Source organism: Cuculus canorus, chromosome 2 (assembly GCF_017976375.1).
Source record: "Cuculus canorus isolate bCucCan1 chromosome 2, bCucCan1.pri, whole genome shotgun sequence".
Lineage (NCBI taxonomy): Eukaryota > Metazoa > Chordata > Aves > Cuculiformes > Cuculidae > Cuculus > Cuculus canorus.
In genome coordinates, this window is record NC_071402.1 from 114,580,975 (window position 1) to 114,607,818 (window position 26,844).

The 26,844-nt window shown below is 38.8% G+C and overlaps 1 protein-coding gene across 7 annotated transcripts in view; it reads left to right on the plus strand.

Annotated features, from left to right (window-relative positions):
• Positions 1–26,844, plus strand: part of ATP2C1 (ATPase secretory pathway Ca2+ transporting 1) — a 92,631-nt gene that overhangs the window by 22,724 nt on the left and 43,063 nt on the right. Inside the window, exons 1-2 of one of the 7 annotated variants that reach the window (XM_054057184.1) lie at positions 19,669–20,038; positions 20,146–20,364. The exons of 2 other annotated variants lie outside the window; for them this stretch is intronic. Coding sequence is in view for 4 of the 5 variants with exons in the window: in XM_054057181.1 (XP_053913156.1) it covers positions 20,279–20,284 (6 nt within the window). In the remaining variant the exon portion in view is untranslated. Of the gene's footprint in view, positions 1–19,668; positions 20,039–20,127; positions 20,365–26,844 lie in introns of those variants that run through there. 4 more of the 7 variants (XM_054057181.1, XM_054057180.1, XM_054057183.1 and 1 more) reach the window with 4 other exon arrangements.

The window sequence follows — 26,844 nt, forward strand, 5'->3', positions numbered from 1 at the left end:
AAGCACTACATGCTTAAAGAAACATCGTATTCATTCTCCTTGGGTTTGTCTGATGTTGGCAAGGCTGATTTTCACCAAATACTAACATTTGCTGCTTTGACTCTACAAACATACACTGGGTGGGAAGTGCAGCTGAGCTCAGCAGGTTGTCCTGCATGATATTGAGGACAAGCTTTTTATTTCTGGGGATTGCATTCTTTTATCCAGTAGGGTAAGCCTTTGGGATTGTTTACTTAATACTGCCTCAATGTCTTTTAATAAATATTATCAGTAGATGACTGATTTTTTCTTTGATTTTTTTTTTTGTCATAGTTTTCTCAGTATTCATCCATTACTCATCTGCACAGGTATTAAATTAAAGCTCAGGAAGGCTTATGGATCCATGCTAACAGCGCTATTGTCATGCTTTGTTCAGACAGTTTTTGTCTGATGCTCATAGTACTGCTTGTACAATCACAGAGGCAAAAATCACAAGCAGAGGATGTATGCAGGGCTAGTTGGCTAATAACTTTGAGTTGGTCAAGGTTTGTCCTGACAGCTGACCTTCAGAGGATGCATAGACCAGTTATAACTTGAACATTCATTGGTGGAATTGAATGGTTTAGAGAGCAACCTGTAACTTGATGCTAAATTTAATCATTCCACTTGTGTAAGGATGTGAATGTGTTCAGTGCCATATATTTCTGGCATTGCTTCTCCAAACTGCTGGAAGAAATCCATGTAATCAAAACAAGCATTCATGTGGTTATTAGCATGTTACTCCCAAGACGCAAAGCTTTATCAATATAAAATGAACTGAATGCGATGCTACTATTCATTCCCTTTATATTACCAGATATTATGCAGTGAATGTAATGAGGCTTGTTGAAGAACTGCTGTTCACTGTGATGTTCCAGAAAAGATACATATCCTAGGAGACTTGTTCACTGATCAAACATTTTAAATGAAATACATTAAAATAAGTGTAATGGCTTCAATCTGAGGTCAGCTTTCAATGCTCACTTTAACGAGTTGTGTTTTACTCTAGAAACTAGACAACTAAAAAGCCTGTTTATTAGTTGCTTAGAAACTCTTCAGAAACTGGTTAACAGTAAGAGCATTACACCAAATATTTCAGTAAAAACTAAAGCTGTAAAATAAATGTGTATTGTGCAGAAATGATAGATTCTTGAGATTACCACAGGATCTTAGGAAGTCCAAGAGTTAAACAGATTACAAGAAGGACATGAATATAGATAAGAGCATCCAGACTTATTCTAAGAAGGATAAACTTGCTTGCTTCAGGTATACAGAGTGGTTTAGGAGGACTATTTCCACACCGGCAGTGTATTAAATGTTTCCTTTCTTGGATCACCTCTAGAATCATTCCATACTGAACATACCAGTCTCTAAAGCATGGACTTCATGGAGTATAGGTACGATCCAATAGTGGAATTATTTACAACGTTTAAGATTTTCTTTCCTATTTTTAACTCAATCTTGAATGTTTTAAAGGACAAAAATCTGAAAGCTTCTTGACAAGCTTTATAGAAATGGTATGAAAATGTGTTTTATGGCTACATGGTAGAGTTTCTTTGAGAGTGACAATTTAACAGCACAGTTGAATTTAGGAGGTAATTCTGTTTAAAGAAGGTTTTTTTCTAGATCTGTGTAACTATTTCTTGTGGGAATATGTATTTTTTTAAGAGTAATTCTTATTCAATTCTATACATTGAATTTTTCTATAAAAATGATTATTATTAAGTTCTTAGAAGGTATGAGGTATTTAATATTAATTCAGCCTTAATAAGGAAATGAATGAAACAATGTCCTACAATGTGGAATTGTCACTGACAAGTAGAATTTTTTCTATTAAAAAATAAGGTCCAAATAGAAATGATAATGAAGGAATTTAGAAGATCTAGAAAAGAAGACACCAGAGGGAAAGTTAAAATATAAAGTATGATTTGATATGGTTACTGCTTCTTTTTGGGAGCTGTAAAACCCAAAGCCGTGTGAATTTTAGCCTTTGAAGTGACTGCAAGCAATCCCGAAACATCAGCTGGGTAGCCCTGGAAATGAGTTTTCCTCAGTGACTATGCAATGGATTTGTGGTTTTAATGACATGCCCGACTAATTCCAGTCAACCCCATTTCTGAATGTATAAATCAGAAAACTTTGCTCCTGCTGATAAAGCTGTAGTATAGCTATAAACATGTCAGTTATTTTCTTGTCAAACATAAAAGGCCTATTATTTCAAGGTGTTTAAGAGGCCTCTCTGCTTATATAAAATACAATAGAAAGTATGTAAGTGGCTTGTTTAATGGTGCATTCCTTCCCTTGAAGTAATTTTCAAGTTCATTTGGCAAAGCAAGAAATAAATTTTGCCTTTGTTGCTAGTTCGAGTGTACCTCAATTAGCATTTGAGGAAATGACTGTTTAAGAGTATTGTAAGGTTACCTCTTTCTAAAACATGGCCATGAAACTTAGACTTCCTGTCGAAAATGCTAGTTGGACCCAGATAAAACTTCTTGTCAAAAGAAACTACAGGAGGCTTTTTTTTTCTTTACAATCAGCTTCCAAAGGTCATCTGACCAATGTTAGTTGAAAGAAAATGGAGTAACCATTGTTTTGTGCAGAGAAACCACCAGTTTTCCTTCTGAATCCTAGCAGCAGACATTTCTTACAGCTTTTCCAGCCAATACTTCTTAAGAACTATTTTTGAGCTACACACCAGCCACAAGATGAATGCTAAAATAATTTCTCTAGCTAACAGTTCATGCAGAAGAGTGATATCATCAATGAGCTTCTTTTCATGAGCATTAACAGATGGAGTTTGATCCTTTAGGGAAACCGCCAAATGAGCTCTGGGAGTCCAGAACCAAGGCAGTGCAGAATGATTTGTACATTGGCATTGAGAATATGTACGTCTGTAGCAATTAACGCAGCTGCTACGGCAGAACCCTTCTTAGCCTCTTTTCTGAAAGAAGTAAGCTGTATTTGTCCCTCTTCCCCCCCCCCCCCCCCAGTAACTGTGGAACTCATGGATAGAAGAATCTCATAGATGTGAAACACCCACACACTTAATGAAAATAAGATTTGTAAGAGGGGAGGCATCCTATTAAAACTGCCTTCAAAAGCAGCATTTCATCAAAGAGACCATGGAAGGGAGAAGAATGCTGAGTACTTCATACGCTGGAAAAACTCCAGTCAGTGTTGTTGTGTTGTCACCTCTCAGGTATTTAAAAAACCCCCAAACTCTACTGTTGCAAAAGTGTGCGCACTGCTCTGAGCACCTTGATTGTAATCAGTAAAGGACTAGCATTTGTTTATATCAAATAGGATAGTGGAACGTGTACTAAGTAGAAGATCAAAGCACTCATAATCTGATATAAGTAATATCTTGGACATCTGGACTGACAAAGGATGTATTAAATCAGGCCTTGTCATCAAGATTGCCAGTTTGGCAGAGGAACATAAGAAACCCGCCTCCAGAAGCAGGCCCCCTACTCGCTGAGCACGTGTAGTAGAGAACTTGTATGATGCAATCACCTGTAACTTTTGTAATAAATTGAGCACAGAGGCTCCTGCCAGACATGCTTGATTTGTGGAAAAGCCACCAAGCACCCACATTTGCGCAACTCTGTAAAGAAATCAATCTATCTCTCGACTTGGCGTGTGAGATTGGCTCTTTGCATGCTGGGTAATGAATCCAACTTTTCAGACAACACTACCCTGGAGGATATATCTGAGATAACCCTCAACTCAGATATCTGGTAGTGGTCAATTCCCTGCTGCAGTTTAGTCAGTTAACAGGTCAGTCAAAAAGAGGACAGCAGACTGGCAAGATATCCTGCTGTCACAGGAGAGCTATTCCCTGCCATGAAAACGTTGTCTTTCCCGAGTTCACAGTTCAGTCACTGCTTCATAAATTAATTTTATTAGAGTTGGACAACAGCACCTATGCTGAGTTACATCAAGCTCTTTTTCCTTCAAATCACTGCCCTAACTGTGACCAGGTCGGATTCGTATGTCGCTCTAAGATCTGAGTAGGAACAGTACAGTTCCTCTTGTGAGGATGATGTCTTAACAGAGGTTAACAGATGTTCACTGAGTAGTGCATTTTTCTTTTGCCTTATCTTTTGTTTTCCTCAAAAATGGTGACTCTCCACATTTTAACAGTTAAAGTCTTATCTCTAAGTAATTGAGGAAATAGTGCTTACAAAGGATGGGCCTTTAATCAAGGAGAAAAAAGCTTGCAGGCTGTGTGCAAATAGGAAATAAGGTACCACCTTCCATAAGTATTTGACATTTGAAATGCTTTATCTGTTGTCAGCCCATACTCTGAAATTTTGGTTAGAGGCTCTTATGAAAGATTTTACAAAGATGAAATAAACATAGGTTATTGTCTTCATGCACAGTTTACAGACAGAAGATGTCTGTTACATATACAGTCAGCCTGGGTTACAGAAATAATTCTTTGCCGCTTTAAAATCTACATCAGTTGAATTAAAATGGCATTGCTGAGCTGTGTAAATGTAGTCCTTATATGTCAAGCAACATTAGTATGACTGAATCTGAAGTGTTTGACACACGGTTCCTGAAATTATAGGCTACGGGCATTTTAAAGGACAAATCTCGTGTCCTCAAGTGACAATCTAAGACTTTTCCAAGAATCAGCTCTTTAAGTGGGAAAGACTTCAGACATCTAGTCAGCCTGGAGATGAGATTCTGAGGATGCAGCTAAAGAGTCTGAATGGGACATATTACCCAGTAAAAGAGCTAGCAGCTTTTGCTGAAACAGCTGGCACTTGATCTCTGCTCTGAGATAAACAGTACCTCCCACCACACACGAGTTAACCTCTGACTGGAAGTGACGCCACCTCTTAGTGTGTATAGGAGAGATGAGATCTATTATTGCCAGCGTTGTAACAGTAATAATGCTTGTATTATGGCTGTGATAGTTGAAGTGCTACAACTGAGTTAAAAAAAGAAAAAAAGAGGGAGGCACCTATAGTCTGGCTTTGTTTTGCTCTTCTGTAGATTTCTGTATCTAAAGATGCATTTGGTGTAGCTGCCTCAAGTTTCTGGTATAAGCACATATGACATATGTGGGTATTACAAGTGACCTAATACTCCTCCAGTAGGACAATTAAAAAATCTTTATAGCTAATAATGAAAACGTCATTATAATGGCTTTAGATGTGTCAAGTTGAGTTTGATTAATAATAGTAGTATACTTTTTGGTATATAAGAACTATGCATATGTTACATTTGAGATGACACATTAAAAGCGCTGCTTGCTTTGAATGACTAAGGTGCTATGATTTTTTTTGTTAAACAGAGGCTTGACTCATTTCTCTAATGAAACATTTTCCCTAATTTCTGTTCCTTGTTATTCTGAAGCATAAAAAGTGCTAACTGATTGCTGTGCATCTCTGGTGTTCCATGTCCAGACTGTAATACTCTGTGATTCTCTGGGACTGTTGTTTATTATGTTGTTTAATATTTTATGCCTAACTCACTTATGTCAAAGTAATTCTTGTGTTATAGCAATTCCCTGCAGTTCACAAATTCTTTTGGAAAACTTTGTCTTCTAATAGAGATGGGTAGCTCAGGTATCCTCTTTGTCACATTAGCTTCTTCTAAGTTCATTTGGACCAATATTTGAGAGACTCCACAAGAAGAAGAAATCCACATTTGCTCTGGTTTGGCTTTAAGCTAAACTTTCTACTGTAGTTGCATAGAATTGTCTGGATTGTCAATTCCTGTCAGGATTGTATGAAGTTTTCCAGGGACGTGCTGATTCTTCTTTTTTTCCCTGAAGTAGATTTTCTTCTTGAATTATGATCATTGATATTGAAGCTTGGATGGTTTGCCCCCTTCAGATAAGCATCTTTGAATTACTGTCTCATGGTTAAAATATAAGCTAGATCTCCACTGTTTTGTGTCAGAAATGACCAGTCATTTTTTCAGGCATAGGCTATGTCTATCTCTGTATATACATTTTAAAATGAGTGGGTTTTGGTATTGTCATAAGAAAATAACAACTAATATAAACCACTTGAAGGAAGTGCTACGCTAAACAAGGATCCTAATCTTAGGGTGTTGAGCATCTGCCTTTTTGACAAAAGCAAAGAGGAGCTGCAGTCCATTAGCATCTTGAAGAACTTATCTAGCCACTTATAGACTGTGGTAGCTCTTGAATAATGGTTTATACCATTCAAATTCTTATTTTAAGAAGTTGAAAACTTAATAATCTATGTGGTCAATGCTTATTTATTTTTTTTTAGTCTAAATATACGAAATGGCCTGCTGAAGAATTCTTACATCATTGACATTTAATATAGGATTGTGTGACATTTCCCGAAATATGATTTTTCATTTAGGCACTTTTAGTAACACTATATCGTCTCAATCAGATATAGTGTGCCAGTTTCTGCACTTAGGCAAATATCACGGCTAAATGGCTACTGATGACAACTATTGCTTGGGGAATGGGGAGAGTGGAGAGGGCTGGCTGCCACTTCTGAAATCTAGTAAAATGAAAAATCTTGACAGAATAGAAACTGCAGTAGAAAGCTTAAATGTTAAGAGAGAGACTAAGTTGGACTTTTACAGCATTATTTGAGTATCTGGTAGAGTAGTGTAAGCAAACATGAGTATGTCAAAGATTGAAGGCCAAAAGAAAAGATTTCAAAACTAAGATATATTCCATTACTGCAGCCTTATTTGTGTACAAGTGAAACACATTATTTTTAGTTAAAAAATTCTCTCTGTCCTGTCCCACTGTTTCCTCCCCTTTTACATTGTGACTAAGTCTGCCAGATGCAGGTGGATTAGATTTAATTATTGGGACCTTCATGTTAACATTTCTAATACCGCAGAAAGACAAGAAACCCACAAAAATTTAGGTAGCATTTGAAGTTCTGATATAGTCAAACAAAACATATACTTGTGATTCCTGTTTTCTTAATTGCATTTCTTCAGCTGTGCCCTCTCAAACTAGCTTATCACACTGTCAGAGATACCGAACATGTGCTACAATTAAGAGGTATTGAGCTCACGTGCACTCAGTAACACGTGTATATTCACATTTCTTCCCAGGAAATTAGACAGAGATATAGCAGCTCTGGTTTTTTACCATGTTTTAAAGTGAATTAGAGCAGAAAATGCTCAAGAGGTATCAAAAAGGCTAGTTGAAAATGCTTTTGAATACTAGAAATTCCAAGACTGTTATTCCCAACAATTACAAAAATTACTTAGCCTTTCAAGTTCTGATTTCTTTTCAGAGAAATTTCATTTGGCCTTTCTGTTCAAGGCTTGAGGTTCATGCTTTCAAGCTTTTCTATGCAACTAAAAGGATTAGAAACTTTTTTCAGCATAGGCAAGCATCTTTGATATAATTGCACAGTTCCAGGATCCAGCATGTAATATCAAAGAATATGATATTAAAGCCCAGGAACTGCAAATGCTGTTAAGACAGCAGTACTATAAGAGTTGGTTTTAGTCTTTCTCTGGTGTTCATGCTACATCACACCTCTTTCTTTATGGCATTTGCCTTGCATCCACAGGACGTGTGTTGTAGGCCACTACAGCTTGAACTGACAGCCTTAGCACAAAGGGAGGAACCTGAATTAATGATCTTAATAAAGGTTGTCTTTTTTAGTAACATTTAGTATTTTCAGTGAGGGCTAACTATATATATATATGTGTGTGTAGGAGATATATATATGTGTGTGTAGGAGATAGATATATATAGGATTGTTGCAAATATAGGACTTGGAAGTGCTCGCATTGCTGTTAGACACTTTTAAACCTGAGTAAATTTCAAGTAGTTGCTCCTTCAATTACAGTACTCCAAGAGGCACTGTGTTTGAGCAGGGCTAATTTAACATGGAAAGACAGGATGTCATGCCACAGCTATTTTAAAAGGTTGAATGCAGTTACTGTCGCAAATTACTAGGCTGGTTCAAAATCACGTAAAAGTAATGAAAAAAAAAAAGAGTGCTGCTTAAAGATAAGTATTTGTGAAGCTTGTATACCTGCAGTAAACCTGAAACTCATTAGAAAATACTTACTTAAAAATTCCCAACGGGATCAGAAGCCATTGTGGGAACGGACGCAGAAATGTATGAAGTCACTTGTTCTTTTCTTCAAAATAGATGTACTTCTTTAAGTGGCCTAGAACTTAGGTGAAAAAAATGATGGTTTTCCTTTTGTCACAAACTGCACAAGAAATGCAGTTTTAAAGGTTTTGGCACGTCTGAAAATGAAGCTTATTTTTTATCGCTGATTTTCAGTTTCTCCATTAACAGTTCTGCATTTTTTGCACTTCAACCCTAGAAGCAGGATCTTGATTAGACTCTGCAGGATGTAATAGCTTAATTACTACAAAGCTTAATTTCTTCAAACCTAGCACTCTCTTCAGATATTCCAGTGAGACTACAGCTTAGGATATAAAAGACTTTATCAACAGGAAAAACTGAAACACTAAGGTTATGTTATTTAAAATTCTGTATAATCTGTCCCAGGAAGTGAAAAACAGCATCAGACTCTGTATACACATTAAAGATGTGAGGCTGTAAACAACCAAAGGCCAACTTTTAAAAAAGGTAAAACAGTTCTGTAGTGAAATTATGGGAAATATAAAAGACAAATTCTTAAAACATCTGATTTACTGGAATGTTTATCTACTGAAGAAAAATTTCTAGAAGTCCTGTTCTTCAACGTAAAGAGTAGCAAAATTAATTTTTTGGTTCCCACTGTATACACATGTAGGTACTTTCCAACTAATCCATGTTGCTCCTTCAATGTCAGAGGCTTTCAATGACAGTTTTATTTTTTCCCATGAATGGATGATTTTCCACAGGTCATTCTGTGATGAATTGGAAACCGTTTACAGCTTAATATCTTCTTAGTTCAGCATATTAAGTAAGTCATAGATATACGTCTGGACAGATATATGATTAGATAGAACCTAATGATAGATAAACTAATGACAGACTAAGTAAATCATTGATATGATAGGAATCACAGAAGCATGAAATGTAAGCTATATTTGATGTTACATGATTAAAATGATCTCATAACAATAATATTTTAATACATCTTATAAAATGATAATATTATGATCTTCTGACCTTAAATATATTATATGAAATATGCAAGATGTGATATAAAAATCATGCCTCTGATTAGATACAAATAGATTCTGGGTAGTTTTCAAATAGTATATAGAATCTCTAGAATTATAATTTACTCTCAGATGAAATTCAAATAGGAAACAATCTTTTCATTGATCTATCACTGCCAGTTTCTGTAGTCTATAAATAGGGTTGTATCCTCAGAACTCCTCAATAGATCTGGATTACGTTGGAGGCCCTTAAAGATGGAATGGGAACAGCCTAATATTTTTACTGAATGAGAAACTTCTTTTTTTTCCTTTCTGAATTGGCAGTTGGCATGTTGAATTTGTACAGAACGTCCCCACTAGCCAGATGGTGGGGAGGAGGGCATACGGTACAATTTCAACTCTTTTTAAATTAAATCCCCCTCTGGTGCTTCTTGTCTTGTTGCAGATGCACAGAATGCAGCTGACATTAGTCACTAATTTATTGGAAGGGAGAGAGAGGGGCACCTCAGGGCCCTTTTAACCCTCCCATTGCAATAGGCTGTTGGCATATACCCTCCCAATGCATACGACATAGCTGTGGCGTTTGTCCCTCCCATATACACTCCTGCCAATTTCAGTTGGAACTGCATCCAACCCTTGGTGATGTATGGAATTATGTTATCTATTATTTAATGTAAGGGTTAAGCTAAAGATGGTGATGTTGCCAGAAAATATTCTAGCACCTATTTCCAAGGCAGACAGGAGACTTTTTGTGCTGCCCTGAAATGGATGTTTGTTTTCTCGTTCCCTTGTGCTGAAGTTTGGTGTTCATCAGCGGTGGTAGGAGAATGCTTGTGAGCACTTTCTCCCACCTGTTTTGTCCTACCACAAACTTGCATAGCTGGGTAGGGAACCAGGTCAGAACAACCTTGTTAAATTTAGGTATTTGTACTAAATATACTTCACTAAATTTCTGAGTGATACATAATCTGTGTGCACAGTTTTTACCTCTCCCCTTGCAGCCTTATTGTTGGGGGTTGAGTAAAGGATGTATCTGAATACAGATTTAGTCTTTCAGTTCACCACTTGGGGTTACCTTAAGGTTAGAGTTCTTTCACGCTAGCGCACGTAGCTGCAATAGAAACAGGCTACATTAATTGCTTTTATCGGTAACCTCTACCAGCTTTAAAAATGTGACCTCAGCACACTTCTGTTAAGACATAAAGGAAAAAAAAACCATTTTGAATACTTTACTACAATTTACATGTGCACAGTAGTAATTCTGAAAATAAAATGAAAGTGGAACGTGAGCTCTCTTGTAAAACAAAAGTTTATAATGAATTTCTACTAACCTGAAAAGCTACCACATGCTTGCACTTGATAAAATTTTTGGCTCTGAGTCTGAATAAAATTACATAGTCCAATGCATTACACTTAAATGTTTTATCAAAAAAGAAAAAAAAAATCTTATTCTTGCCAGGAGCTGAAATCTTATAACTATGTAAACATCTGTTTACTACCTGCCAGCTCCTCACTGAGTATCACCTTCACCCCATTTTACTACCACCAATAATCTTGAAAAAGAATTTCCAAGTGCCGAGAGACTTGGCAAGATTACTTGTCTATAATATATGCAGCATTCCTGGAATTCTTGGCACATTAGCCTTGAATCAGTTCAAACTGAAGTACTTCACTCCTGCTGGTTTTTTTTTTTAACTGTTTATAGTTTCATTGTTGAAATGTCTTTATTCTCCACCACAGACATCTTACTATAATGTAACTGAAATATTTTAAAAGTAAATGAGGTGATGCTCTTTCCCATTCAATGAATTGCAGTAGTCCTTCAGCGTGACATAAACCTTTATTAGGGAGCAGTTTTTCCACCTTCTGCTATACTAAGGCCATGACATAACTGTAGCTGCAGCTGACGATGGAGAGAAGTGATGCCTTTGTCCCGTAGCAGACATCCTAACACGGCATGTTGCCTGCCTCAGCTACAGCTTCCAATAGTAACTTGCTTCACAGCATATTCCAATTATAGAGCACAATCTTCTTGGATGTCTCTCTTGGCTGTCTTTTACATGCAATGGGAAACTAGCTCTTTACTTGACAAAAATGAGCAGGATTGTCTCTGGAAATGTAAAGCCTCAGTAGATAGGACAGAGGCACTTCTGAAAGCTTCCACTTTAGTACTGAAGATTTTACTTAAGAGCTCTGTATGCCCTAAATGAAGGGAGAGGAAACCTCTGTGGAAAATATGCAATTAGTATTTTTAACTATTTCAAAATAGTGCAGCTGAAGGAAGAAAATGTCAGGTAAGTATGGAAGATGTGGGAGACATGGAAGGTGTAGAGAATAAAAGTATAGAAGATGAAATACAGGTTTGAGTCAACAGTTAAGTGTTATGGTCAGAAAATTAGTTCATCTGGTCTTTCCCTGAAGGACAGATAAAACCAGATTTTCTTGAATGCTCTGAGAGTGTATGTTCACAACAGTTCAAAATTATTTAAGATTGGAGCTCCCGTAGTTCTTCCACTGCCCCACACTGCCCTTCCACACCAGTTCTGGCAGTTCAGCACGAATGCCTTTTTTGAGGCAGGTTTTCTTCTTGGCTAGATCTGTCCCCTTGGGCTGGTTTACCAAGAGCTGACAGTCTCAGGGCCAGCACACAGGAAGCGCAAAACTGAACATCAGCAAATGGAGAATTACAAAAGCCTGATTTTACATCAACTTAAACTGCTGCAGTGCTGCATTCCCCTCTGAATGCAGAATATTAGTAGAGATACTCTTTAGGGAAGGGATTAGAGGGTTAAATTTAATGGTGTTTCAAAAATCAGTGAAATCTAATTTAAGACTGCCATAAACCAAAGTTCCTTAATTAGCATAATTGCACAGTGTCAAGACAGGGCTGAGCTAAGGTAATTTGAAAATGTAGCTATGTTTCTTACATCTTAACATGCTCAGACTTATAAAATGAAATGAGTACTTGTTTCCTCTGGGAAAAATATATCATTTCTCTTCTTTTAAACTTAGGGAACTGATTTCTTATATCGATATATGTATATATTTATATGTGTGTGTATATACACACATATAAAAAAACATTCAAACTTTGCGTAGAATTACAATTGATTTTTCTCTGGAGGATTCTATGATTCAAAGGTGAGGTAGTCACTTCTATCAGCTATCAGTTAAACAGCATAGATGAAAGGGATGTGAGGAGGAAACAGGCAATGCAGGCTTTACAATGACACACCATTTAAAGTGTGTAAATGAGAAGCTCCAATATAATCTCTGTCCTGACTCCACTCATATAAGTACTCTGTAGAGGACTGTAAAAGCACTGGTGAGCTTTTGACATCAAGATGAAAGGCAACAAATAATGAGATTAAATCAAATGAAAGTCCATTTTACCAGAAAGTAATTTTGTCCTCCAGAAAAGCTAATTTGCGCTCAGTGTACTGAGGACAGTTTGAATTATACCTAAAGCAAAGTAAGCAAATAATTGAGATGCGCATTTTGACAGCAGGATCACATATTAACCCTTTCTGCCCCAAACTGAAGTGCCATAGGCATTATTAAAATATTATAGATGTTATGATTCAGAAAAATGTTTCTCTTATTACAATGTATAAATAAACTTCTCCCGAGATTAACAAAATTTATAGTAGACTTCACTAGGATTACTCAACACTGACAGAATTGAAACAAACACATCTTATAAAGTATCTTTAAAAATTATCTGCAAGCTGATTTCAGAGGAACAAGTATTTCGAGTCCTGTTATAGAATCATAGAATCATGGAATAGTTTGGGTTGGAAGGGACTTTAAGGATCACCTAGTTCCAGCTCCCTGCCATGGGGAGGGACGTCCCACTAGATGTGGCTGCCCCAAGCCTCCATCCAGCCTGGCCTTGAACACCTCCAGGGATGGGGCATCTACGACTTCCCTGGGCAACCTGTGCCAGTGCCTCACCACCCTCATTATGAAGAAATTCCTCCTTATGTCTAGACTAAATCTGCCCCTCTCCAGTTTATATCCATTGCCCCTAGTCCTATCAGTACAAGCCTTTGTAAAAAGTCCTTCTCCAGAGGACTTTTGGTCTGAAAAGTGACTTCAACAGAAACCTGTTTAATAGGTCTCCAGTCTGTGAACCATGAAGTTGTAGCTATCTTTGTTGTGTTTACAATGAAACGTAAAATTAAAATGTAAACGTAAAAGTAAAACGTAGCACAAGGTGATAGTGGAGATGAAGTTGAATTGATTACGATCCTGAAGACTAAGTAAACCTTCAAGTTAAGCTTACGTATAAACTTAGTCAGGTTAGGGCCTATCTGTTTAATGCCAATAGAATGAATCATCCCTAAGTACCACCGATCAGTTGGAAGGAAAGATCTGGAACATCAGAAATTTATTATCTTTTGATTTTTCCAAGACTTTCAGAAGCTCTTAATTCTTCTGAAGAAGTAGAAAGGTAGTAAAAGCAACTTTTTGTGTTGTTTTTTAGATTGATACAGAAGTATGCTTTTTTACATCTGACTATTTTAAAGACGAACACCCCTTCCCCCAAAAAAACCAAACCAAAACACCCCCCCCCCCCCCAAAAAAAATGATTTTATCAAATCAGTACTTTTCATCCCTCAAGGCCTAGGGGAGCACAGAAAGAACTGAAATCTGTGATGCCTATTTATGCTCCCCATACTTCTGCCACCCTCTTGATTGCGCCAGCGTAATCTCAGGATGACAGGATGACGGCAACTCTTTTTTCTGGTGGCACAGGACAGTTAAGTGGTGCTGTGGCATCTAAACCACCTGTGGCTGTAAACATACCAAGGAGAAGGAGAATGTCTGGGGCTGGGGGCTGCTTAAGCTGGCACTGAACATTCATGAAACTCCAATGCAAGTCTGTTATCAGCAGGTTCACTTGTTTTTGGAAAGTGTTTTCAGATCTGTCAACTAAAATGAAAAAAATAGTGATCTAACAACCACTAGGATGTTCACTCTTTTTTTCCACCTAAACCTATAAATATTGCATATCCTTTCAAGTACTGTTTTATTAAAAAAAAAGAGACTCTAATTGTGAAGTTTAGAGATTGTTTGGTCTTTCGTATTTGAATTTGTAATTGTTCTTCTAATTTGTATATGTGTTTTCACTGGAATTATTCATTTCCGGCTAGACACATTTGCACATTGGATATTCAGATGAGTAGTTTATTGCAAAATTTTTGACAAGATTCAAAATGTAAAACAAATATTATTGTAATTTTTGAGTATGACTATCTGCAGCTGGTTACTGTAAGCAAAGCCTTTTTTAATTTCAGACTGTCTCCACAGTCATATTTTAACAATGTTGCTTTGGTTTGCCAAATAATGCCTTTGCCTAGCACTTTTATGAAGCTTCCTGAAGATATTAGGGCTATCCTTAATATTCTTCTGTATCAACCGCACATTAAGGTAAGGATTTTTTAAGAAACAAAATTCAGCAACAGATGGAGCTAAAACACTTGGAACATTATTTATTAAACAGCCATTGTTTGTAGGTGTAGGGATAGCAGAAATGGGAATATAATTTTAAGGATGGATATAGTCCTGATATAAGGCAGAAGAGGTGCTTCTCAGCTGCCTGACAGCATCACAGGCACGTATGACTGGGAGATATTCACTAATGTGACACAGATCAAGCCGCAGAGATGAAGCTTTTTTAGTTCTCAGTATCCAGTAGGGCTTGCTTCTGGCTTTCTTCTCCTTTATTGACACATGAACAGAGAGTGTTTCTTAGTAGGCCCACTTTGTCCCTGATAATTAGATCTCAGTAGCTGCAGTTGTGAACAAGGTCACCAGTGTTCAAGAATTCCCCCCCAATCTTCTCCCCAAAACTTCTTGTAGCATAGTGTGAAGTCTAGATATGTTGTGGATGTTCACAGTCTTAAGACCTACAGGCTTTGTTTTTTTCCTTCATGAAAATATTTACCTATGGTTTTCATATTTAATGGTAGCATCTGATATTGAAAGCAAGGGCTACCTTTTTTAACAGAGTTACTAAATTTTTTTCATCTTGAGTTACCGTGCATAAGTTTTGTGTTGATATTGGGGCATCGTAACTAGCATCACAAGTAGCTCAACATGGTTCTTTACTTGCCTTACAAACAAGTTAACAGAAGCAGCAGCATCTTGGAGAAGAGTCATTCCTACAATGACAGTGCTACCTACTTGTAGCGGAATGCTTCGTGGAGTAACCATGGACATATTCAAGTAACGTGACAGCTATATGGGGCAGGTCTAAAATTATGTATTACATACAAACAATTAACCAGCTTGTCATCATTTATTTTCCTGAATGCAAATATCTAGGGTTCACACTTTAAATCAGCACATGTATCTCTTATTTACATCTCAAAATATATTGACAAATTTATGATATTTTAGCACTCAAATTTATCTTCAAGAGCTTCAAAAGAGGGAAGTATGCTCTTACACTTTCACCTTGTTTAGCTGAGGAATTCAAGAGGCATGCTATTATAGGGTTGGCAGATTTAATTAAAATGTTTAAAATTTAGTTTTCTTAAATGCTTCTTCTGAACTGACAAAGACTGATTTTGGTTTCTTCTGGTGCTTAAGAAAAACAAAGCCAAGGTGACAGGTCATTAATCATGAGATATCAATGCAATTGTATTTCTCAGACCATGTTGTCATGCTCCTTTAGAAACAGAGTGTAAAGCCTACAATTAGCATGTCTCCATTAGATTTTGACCTTGAAAGTCAGAAGGCATTTTGTTCATACTAGTGCTGTGCATCAGTCTTTAAAATAAAATTTATTATATCAGTAGAAAATACTTATATTTAAAAAAACTTCCTCATCCCTGGAGCTCAGCATTGGAACCATAGTTTCAAATAATATTCCTTAGGTGTCTGGGTAAACATATTTGAATTGGTAAAGCATTTTTTTTCGTGGTACACAACTAGTGATAAGGGGTGATGGATACATGGTTGGTACGGAAAGCTGGGTTTTAAAAGCAGTCACTTGAATTGTTTAAGATTTTGTTTTTTTTTTTTTCCTTTTTTTTATTTTTTTTTTTTTTTTTTTTTTTTTTTGCTAACATTTGACAGAACACAATAATTTGCCTGAGGATTCAAAACTAACTACACTGCAAGTCTAGCCTGGGTATACTGTAATGTAAGAATAGCAGCTACTCCATGATTTTTAACTAAGTTTGCGGATGACACGAAGTTGGGCGGCCCATTGACACTCCTGAGGGAAGAGAGGCCCTGCAGAGTGATCTGGACAAATGAGAGAGCTGGGCAATCAACTGTGTGAAGTTTAACAAGGGCAAGTGGCAGATTTTGCACGTGCGACATGGCAGTGCTGGATATACAGACTGTGGAGTGAGAGGCTGGAGGCAGTCCTGCAGAAAGGGATCTGGGGTTCTAGGGATCTGGGGTTCTGGTTGACAGTGAGTTGAACATGAGCCAACAGTGAGCCCTGGTAGCCCTGGTAGCCAAGAGGGCCAGCTGTGTTCTGGGGTGCATCAAGCACGGCATTGCCAGCTAGTGGAGGGAGGAGGTTGTCCCACTCTACTCTGCACTGGTGCCATCCCACCCCGAGTATTGTGTGCAGTTTTGGTCACCACAGTATTAAAAGGATATAAAGCTACTGGAGAGTGTTCAGAAGAGGGCCACCAGGTTGGTGGGGTATATAGAGGGGAAGTCATATAAGGAGCAGATGAAGTTACTTGGTCTGGTCAGCCTGGAGGAGACTGAGGGAAAAACTCATTGCAGTCTACAACTTCCTCACAAGGGGAGGAGGAGCAGGCGGTGATCTCTTCTCTCCAGTAACCAATGACAGGAACTGAGAGAATGGTAGGAAGATGTGCTGTGGGAGGTTTAGGTTGGACATTAGGAAAAGGTTCTTTGCCCAAGGGTAGTGGAGCACTGGAACAGGCTCCACAGGGAATCAGTCAGAGTGCCAAACCTGACAATATTCAAGAAGCATTTGGACAATGCTCTCAGACACAGTGTGAATGTCAGGGTTGTCCTAAGCAGGGAGAGGAGTTGGACTCGGTGATCCTTGCAGGTCCCTTCCAACTCAGGACATTCTGAGTGTGACACCCATTTCCATACAAATACTGCTCCAGAGACACAGGATATGGAGGCTGCCAAGAAAAAACTCGGAAGCAAGTGGGTGTTCAGGGACTGTTCTTCCCCTGACCAACCCAGAGCCTCTGCTCCATGGTATGGGTTTGGCTCCTAGTGCCAGCACAGAGGCTGGTGGGGCCAAGGGTGCAGGCTGGGCTCCTCCACATGGCGGGAGCTCCATCTCCCTCATGGTAATGCGCTTTTCCAGCCCAGGCAGAGAAGGGAGGAGACCTTGCTGCGGAGGTGGGCACCTCCAGAGCTCCCAAGAGGGTTTGGTGATACCAAAAATGCCAACAAATAAACCCTCTAAGATTTGTTTTGGAGTTTTAGAAAGCAAGCATTCTTTATCAGGGCTGGGCAACACAAGGGAGTGTTCTCCATACATTGGGTGCAGCGAGACAAGAGGTGGAGACAGAATGTATTTCTCACTCACATACCTGTGTCTAAATTTTCCCAGAAATCTTATGCATATTCTATTACTTTCCAAGGATTAATTTTAATGTTATTATGAACTTCACAACAGGCAAATCTCTTGCTACTTGGAGCTGGCTCCAGCTCTGCCTGACCTTGCATTTGAGATAAGGAAAGACTGCAAACAGGTGGTTTCAGAAGAAGACACATCTGTTCAGCACAGATCATACTGCACACAAGATGTTACCATAGAATCGTAGACTCACTACGTTGGAAAAGACCTTTGAGATCATCAAGCCCAACTGTACCTGTCCACTACTAAATCATATTCCTAAGCACTTCATCCACCCATCTTTTAAACACCTTCAGGGATGGTGACTCGACCACCTCCCTGGACAGCCTGTTCCAATGCCTGATAACCCTTTTGGTGAAGAAATTTTTCCTAATGTTTAATCTGAACTTTCCCTGGTGCAGTACGAGGCCATTCCCTCTTGTCCTATCACTTGGGAGAAGAGACCAGCAAGCACCTCTCCACAACCTCCTTTCAGGTAGTTGTAGACAGTGATAAGGTCTCCCCTCAGCCTCCTCTTCTCCAGGCTAAACAACCCCAGTTCTCTCAGCCACTCCTTGTAGGACTAGTTCTCCAAAGAATGAACACTCTCTGAAAGAAAACATGCTATCAGAGAAATAAAACTTTAGCTTAAATCAAAAATATTCCACTTTTTGTAACAGTAAGTACTTCTTGTATCGATTACAAAAAGTGGAATATTTTTTATTTAAGTTAAAGTAGAGTTAGGTTTCATCTAATTAATTGTATTTTTTCAAAGTCAGACAGAATGTCCCTCTGATAGTGTGTTTTCTTTCTCTCTTAGCATGTTTTCTTCCAGACAGGTTTTTTCCGGACACTGTTCATTTTTTGGAGATGACAACGCCTTGTGTGCAGCGTGATCTGTGCTGAACAGATGTGTCTTCTTTTGTAACCAGCTCCATTGGAGAGGCGTCTTGGCTTGTATCAGAAATAGTGTGGCCAGCAGGTCCAGGGACGTGGTTCTGCCCCTGTACTCAGCACTGGTGAGACTACACCTCAGTACTGTGTTCGGTTTTGGGGACCTCACCACAAGAATGATGTTGAGGTTCTGGAAGGTGTCCAGAGAAGAGCAATGAAGCTGGTGAAGGGTCTGGAGAACGAGTCTTACGAGGAACGGCTGAGGGAACTGGGGTTGTTTAGCCTTGAGGAGGCTGAGGGGAGACCTTATTGCTCCCTACAACAACCTGAAAGGAGGTTTTGGTCTTTTTGCCCAAGTGACAGGTGACAGGGCAAGAGGGAATCACCTCAAGCTGTGCCAGGGAAAGTTTAGATTTGACATTAGGAAAAATGTCTTCATCAAAAGGGTTATCAGGCATTGGCACAGGCTGCCCAGGGAGGTGGTTGAGTCACCATCCCATTAGAAGACGGGTGGATGAAGTGCTTAGGGATATGATTTAGTAGTGGACAGGTATGGTAGGTCTTGACGATCTCAAAGGTCTTTTCCAACCTAGTGAGTCTATGATTCTATGGTAACATCTTGTGTGCAGTGTGATCTGTGCTGAACCAATGTCTCTTCTGTAACCACTTGTTTGCAGCCTTTCCCCATCTCAAACACAAGGTAAGGCAGAGCCGGAGCCATCTCCAAATTAACAACAGATTTTCCTATTGTGACGCTCATAATAACATTAAAACCAGTCCTTGGAAAGTAACAGAACATGCATAAGATTTCTGGGACAATATACAGATGCCAGCGCGAAATCCATTCTGTCCCAGCTCTCATCTCGCTGCGCACGACGGAAGATCCCTCCCTCGCGTTGCCCAGCCCTGATAAAGGCTGCTTGCTTTCTAAAACGCCTCTTGCAGAGTTTATTCGCCGTCATTTCGGCTTCCACACCACCCCCCAAGCGCTGGAGCTGCCGGAGCGCCCCCCCCACCCCTCAGCGCAGGCGCCGCCGCGAGGCCGCCCCGCCCTTCCGCCGCCCCGTCCCGCCCCGTCCGCCGCGGCGCCCTCCCTCGGAAGCGCGCGGGGCGGGGGCTGCGGCTGCGGCCGTGAGGGGAGCCGGGGCGAGGCGGGGCGAGGCAGCTGACCCTCGCGTTCCAATCTCTCTCTCCGTCTCTCTCTCTTTTCCCCCTTCTCCACCGCCTCCGAGCTTCGCTGGGTGCGAGGCGTGTGGGGGGGGGTCACTCGGGGTGAGGCTTTATTTTTAAGTTGGTTCCGTCTCGGAGCCCCTCCCCGGGCGGGACGAGGCTGGAGGCAGCGCTTGTGGCGACGGGGAAAAGCGACAGGGCTGCTGTGTGCGGCTGCGGGGCGACTAATCCGCATCCTCGGTGGCCCCTGGAGGCTGCCTGCGTGCGAGTCTCTGCTCCTGGCGGTGCGCATCCAGAGGCTCAGCTATTGGGCTTTATTTTCAGTTATTTTACGATTGCTGTTATTGTTTTCCTTTTTTTTTTTTTTTTTTAGCGCTGGTTTCTCTTGCAGATGTTGCTGCAGGTGGGGGCAGAGGGAGCAGTGTGATTTCCTGGGATCTTGGGGCACCTCTGTCTTCGCCTTCCAGCGCTGCTGTTGCTAAAGACTTTTGTAACTGTCGCCACAAGTACGATTTCGATGGAAAATGAAGGTAAAGGTCTCATCAGAGTCTCACTGGCTTCATTGGAGCTGAGAGGATTTTTGCATGCAATGTGGTGACAACTCCTACTGGTGCGTGTGTCCGTTTTACCATTCCAGGGTTGCTCTTGTGTGTTTGTCTCGTGGTAGGAATTGTAGAATGGTTTGGGTTGGAAGGGATCTTAAAGATCATAGAATGGTTTGGGTTGGAAGGGACCTTGAAGATCATAGAATGGTTTGGGTTGGAAGGGGCCTTGAAGATCATAGAATGGTTTGGGTTGGAAGGGACCTTGAAGATCATAGAATGGTTTTGAATGGAAAGGACCTTAAAGATCATGGACTCATAGAATGGTTTTGGGGTGGAAGGGACCTTAAAGATCATAGGACCACAGAATGGTTTTGAATGGAAAGGACCTTAAAGATCATAGAATCATAGAATGCTTTGGGTTGGAAGGGACCTTAAAGATCAGTTCGTTCCACCCCCCCTGCCATGGGCAGGGACACGTCCCACAATTTTGATCTGTGTTTTGTAGTTTAAGAATTGTAGGACTGTTGTTTTTCTTCTTTTTTTCTGCTGTTTGTTGAGCTAATCAGACAGATTTTTAATCTCTCTTGACAGATACTAAAAGCATTGTTTTAGTGCTCTATATGGTTGGAATAGAAATCTTGTTTTATTTAGAATAGTTGTATTAGCTGCTTGGCATTTGCTTGGATTATATGATTTTGTTAAATTTTATCTTTCAGGGTGAAATTGAGAAATATTAGTTGCATTTGATGTTGAAATATTTGCATATTCTGTATTCTTAAAAATTACTTGGTTTTACTCTGTTGGACAGTCGTTAATTTAAAAGTGGTACTGAAGCTTTGAGTACTGCTACTTGGAATGTCTGGTATAAAGTTGTAGACTCTATACACTGAAAGAGGTTGATCGATTATGCTTTCTCCTCCTTGCCTAGTTTGGAAACGATTTAATCTAGGGAGTTATTTAAATTTGTCAATGTTGGGCTTCAGTTTGTGCTCTGTGAACCCTGAAAGCTCCTTTGCATTGGTGATAGTGACTGTGAGCTCAGATATTTCCTTTATCTTTGACTCTCGGTATTGAAAATCTGAGATCTATTCTTTTTTTCTTTACTTTCTCTATGGAAAAAAAAACCTGTTCTCTCTCTCTACCTCCCTTTTGTGATCAGTATTCTTTGAAGATATTAGATGGGTTTTTTTTAGGTGGCTACTGGATTTTCTTTGCTGTAGGCTGTTGTGAGAGACATAGGAGTTCCTTTTTCTCCCACCCTAATCTGAAGAGAAAAGTGCTTTTTAATATTTTGACTTGAATGGAGAACTGGATTGAGTTTATGGTGTAGACTATATTATTTTCTATAGTTGGGTATTGTTCTGTTTTGAAATATGATTGTCTTCTGTGGCTAGAATATTGTAGTAATTGCGAAGTCTGTCCTGTGTTGAAAACTATGGAGGTTATTGTAATCTGGCATTTCAGAACTCTTTTCTGACTTTAAAATAATGTTAGAATTTTCTTAATTCTAGTGATTGTGTCTTCCAACTAAATAATAAAGAGCTCAGAACTCTTCAGGAAGAAGGACTTTTGGAGTGTGTGGAAGCATCTCTAGAAGATTGGTCTTTGTTTTGGGAGACTAGATAGCTGATAAAAGTAGTGTCAGTATCTTTCCGTTTCAGTCACTGCCTTGCAAATAAAAGATTTTTGAATGGGCAGCACGGGGGGGCAAGGAAAGCAAAGCAAATATAATGCCATTAAATAGAAATACAAGTGTGTGTGTGGTGGGGTAAGTAGCTATCTGACACTTGTGCACCAAACCCAGAATGACAGGAAGATTTGAATGCCTTTTATTTCTATTCCAAAATGAATAGTATATCATAGTTATAGTTTATGATCAAGTTGTATGTGGTATTGACCCATTCTAATTCTTCTGAATGCTGGTAGCGCAAAAATGGCGTTTCTTAAGTTTCGTATGGGGTAAATAAGTTATGTTTAAAAATTAGTAACATTTCTATGATTAAAAACTTACTAAATAAACCTTTATCTAGGGAAACAAAATAAAAGATGATCAGGTACTGCTGTGGTTTGTTGAGGGTTTTCAAAATGGAGTAGGAGGAAAGCTAAACTTCAGTATGAGGAAAAAGACTGAGTTGTTTCTCTTAGTATCTGAATTGCTTCCTCTCCACTCTTCCCCCCACTTCCATGTCTCATAATAGAGTCTCCAAACAGGCATGTGTATTTACAACTGTCTATTGTCTGTTTTGGTGTTTTTGGTGTTTCTGAACTCTTCTTTTTCTATCTGTTGACATTTTGAGACAGCTAGACACTAGCAGCTTTTATATGGGAACTTTTCAGCAGTCTTGAAAGGATCCTTAATGTATTTTCTTCAGGAGACAGTTGAAGAATCTGCGTAATCTTATGGGACAAAGATTACAGCTAGACTGTGTTTCAACTACTTTTTTTGTTTTGCAAGTTTGTGTTTGAAAGGGTTCTATAGTTTGGATGTTTTGCAAGACATGGCAGGCTCCCCCCCTTCCTGTATTTGGATGACTTCTCAGGATTGGGAAGTGATAAGATGTTTTAGAAAACTGATGTTTTCCTGTGTTAATTAAGTTTTCATAAGCGTTATTGTATGTTTACTCTAAGCTAGTTAATGTTTTGTCCCAAGACTTCCTTATTCCTGTCTCTCGTGTTGGGGTGATTAAACTTCTGTAAAAATTCACGTGTCTGATGGTAATGGGAAAGGGAGAATTTCCCATCCTAGTAAGAATTCTCCTTGGCTCAATAAAGCTATGACTTAGAGGAATGATGTTTGTATTTCTGTTTGGAAAGATACTATTTTGTGACTTCTTGCCGTAAGTGGAGCTTTTCTTAAGCTGTAAGTAGGCAGGAGAGCTTGCAGCTGTTTAGATGAAGCATAACTCCAAGTGCAGATCAGTCTTTGTAATTTTTGGATCTCTTCAGTGATACATTTGGGACATTTTACTTTTCTATAATTGTAGTCTGAATTATTGTCTTTCTTTTATCACCATGTTTTAGATTGTGACAGGTTCTTTGTTCTTCTGAAGACTGTCTTGTAGAAGACCGCCTTTTAGTAGAAGAATAAAGAATGCTGTTTAGGTTGCATCAACTTGAGCTTCGCTGTAATTGTAGTCTGACCTCAAAGCAACTGTAAGTTGTTAAATAGGAGCACAGTTTTGTTATCCGGGCCTTCTGCAGCATTCGTTTTCAGATCATTATGTGCTTAACGGAAGAGGTCAGAGTAATGTTTTTCCACCAGTAAACCAAAAAGACTTTCCCAAAATCATGTAGAAGGTTGGTACAAAAACTCAAACCAAGTCTGATCTAATAAGAACATCATGTGGTGATTCTGAAATCCTCCTTAATCTTCATTGTTTTGAGTCTTGGTTAATTTCAGCTAGTCTTCAAAGATGACTGTGAATTTCAGCCTGTAGTATATCAGTAGTGATTTCAGGATAATTTTGAGAATGGGTTGAAGAGTGGGACATAAGTTGAGAATTTTTTTTTTTTCTTTGAAGAAGATGCTTTATTTGTTCACATAATTCTGAGATGACAAATGGATCATCTTTCTTAGTTGCATGCTTGAATTTCCTCATGGGTTTCATGGGTATTTTTATTAAATAGTGAAAAAGGGCTTAGTTGCTAAACTAACAGATCAAAGATCAATGAATAGATTTTGTTTTTTTGGGGCAATGAGTTATCACCCTGGACGAGATTTGGCAGCCGTAAGTACTGATGAACGGGTGAAGCATGTGTACATGCAACTGAAAACAGAGGGGGAGGGGATGCCTGTGGCAGCAGGGACTTGAAAACAATTTAAATTGTTCCAGAGTGGCATCATCAGTTGTTTCATGAAAGTAATATCCAACAAACTCAGAATGAAATGTGATGGAAAATATTAGAAACTCTGAAATGGATTTGGTGTTACCACAGCAGTTGATATTGCTTTTGACGTGTAGATTATTTCTTAATGAACTAAAAGGTGAAACAATAATTTTATAGTCATTGATTAGTTTCTTACCATCTGCAGCTTGCAGAAAATTAGAACGCAATACTTCACATTTATGTTGGCAAAACCCCCACATCTCTTCTGCTTTAGTTGGAGGATAAGGTGAGAGAAGAGATTTTGGTTTTCTTTTTAAAAAAGTGGATTCTTCACTACAGACCCACTCTACTAGATACCTTCCTATCTTTTAACATTGCTTTGATAACTTAAATAACTGCTAAGTTAACATAGCACTTATCTTGCTTTACAAGCATAGATTTCCTTTTTAATTCAACAGTCAATGTCTTCTTTTAATCTGTTGTTTAGCTCATTGATGAAGCATTAGAAAGTTTTAGTCTTTCCTTTCCCCTTTCTTTTCCAATGCAGATAAATCAGAAATATTAATCCAGAATAATCTAGAAGTGGTTTCCTATGGGATTTGCTTGAATTCAGACATCACAGAATGTGTGTTTTTTTTTTTTTGCTAGCTTTGTAACGCCTTTACATGGGAAGTCTATGGCATAATCTGTCAGGAAAAACAGTGATGTATGGAATATGCAGATAATTGTCAGGGTAGCTAATTTAATAAAAAAGAAACAAACGTTTTTTGCTTGCTTTGTTTGGTGAAGAGTTATAGAATCGTAGAGTAGTTTTTGTTAGAAGGGACCTTAAAGATCATCCAATTCCAACCCCCCTGCCATGGGTGGGGACACCTCCTACTAGATCAGGCTGTCCAAGGCCCCATCCAGCCTGGCCTTGAATGCCTCCAGGGATGGGGCATCCACAGATTCCCCGGGCAACCTGTTCCAGTGCCTCTCCACTCTCATGGTGAAGAATTCTTCCTTATATCTATTCTAAATCTGCCCCTCTCCTAGTTTATACCCATTGCCTCTGGTTATGTGGTGATCACTGCAAGCATGTGGCGATCTTGGAATGCTCTTCTGTAGGACTGAATGAAATGTTCTTATTACTGCTGAAAAAAGATGCTACTCTTAGTGCTTTGTTCCTGCTTTTTGTTGGCTGTAGTGGTTGTTGAGTTTGTCTGGATTGCTAGCCCTGCAGAAGGTTAACCTCATCCTTCTTTCCCCTTGTGCCCTGTTGGGCAGCTTTCTGTTGAGTTAGTAAGTTCAGTGGGGTTAATGTTGAAAACAGTGAGGGACAAAGCAGTGAAGACCTCCTCCTTTTAGCATAAGCAGACTATTAGCTTTACTCGCCCCTTTATGTAGTCATAGCTTCAGTTGAATATGAATTCACTTATAGATCACGATGGAGTTTTGCAAGAGTGCAGTAACTTAATACGTAGATTTTAGTTGTGAGACTTGCTTTTGAATGGTGAAAGATTTCTGGTGGTACTTGCTTGATGTTGTGATATGACTGGCATTTACAGTGTGGTTTGTAGAAGCTAGAAGGAATGATAAAGTTACAGTGCAGAGACGATAAAGGAAATAAAATACAATAATCAAGGTATAAATTTAGGACAAGCATCTCTTTCTAATTATTTGTTTTGTAAGCATTCTACCCTAAACAATTAGAAGGGATAAAGGGGATAGCAGATGCAGCCTACAGAATCTTTTACGAAGGCTTTTAAATTACTTTAAAAGTCACAAATTTTCTGCAGCACTTTTTTCTGCATACATAATTCACAAAAAAAGCTTATTGAATATGGTGTTGCTACTTTCTTGATAGTAATTATAAGAAAGCTTATTACCATAAATAAAGTAATTATGCAGTGAGTTATGTTTGCATTTAAATTGGCACTGCCGCTTCCTTGGTCCTGACAACTCTTGTAAACAGTAAGTTCAGGGTTTTTTTAATTAGAATTTTATTTTGTCACATTATGAAGTAACTGCATAGCTATCAGGGATATAATCAACAATTGCGTCTTGGAGCTGCATTCATAATTTTAAGCAAATATATACTGAGCAAATATTTCTATTGGCATTTTTGCTTTATACGATCAACTAAAGTCTGTATGTGTCATGGACACATGCTTTCATGGACACATGCCATATATCACAGGGTGCTAACATTCTTTATTAGCGTTTGCTGTTCCAAGAGCTGTCCATCATTTTGAAAAGCTCAGCACTTTGGAGTGTTAGATAGAAGCAGACTATTGGAGAGGAGCCATATGATCTTATTTCTAACTTAAATGTTCTCTTCTAGAAAGTTAGTGGCTCTGGCAAGATAAATGACTGATATTTAGACTCAAGGTCTTTTGGCCTTCAACTTCTAAAAGGCTTCATGTGAATTAGGATTTTAGCAGAGGCGTATGCTACCTGGAGTCAAGTGAGGTATGGCCATAGGTGCTCTCTGTCTTGGGTGATGAGTCTCTGAACTTACTCAGTGCTATTTAATGTTAACTGTTTTTCATCGAGACATTAGTATTGATTTAATCGTTTTAGTGTGTGCTTAGGATTCTGTATCTTTTTGTTTGTCTGATTAATAAGTAATGACAAATGTATGAGATGCTCAAGCAGACTTCTGTGATGTTCAGGGGGTGTTTTTTAACAGGAAGAATCATAGTTGAATATTTTGGCTAATCGAATACAGACTGGTC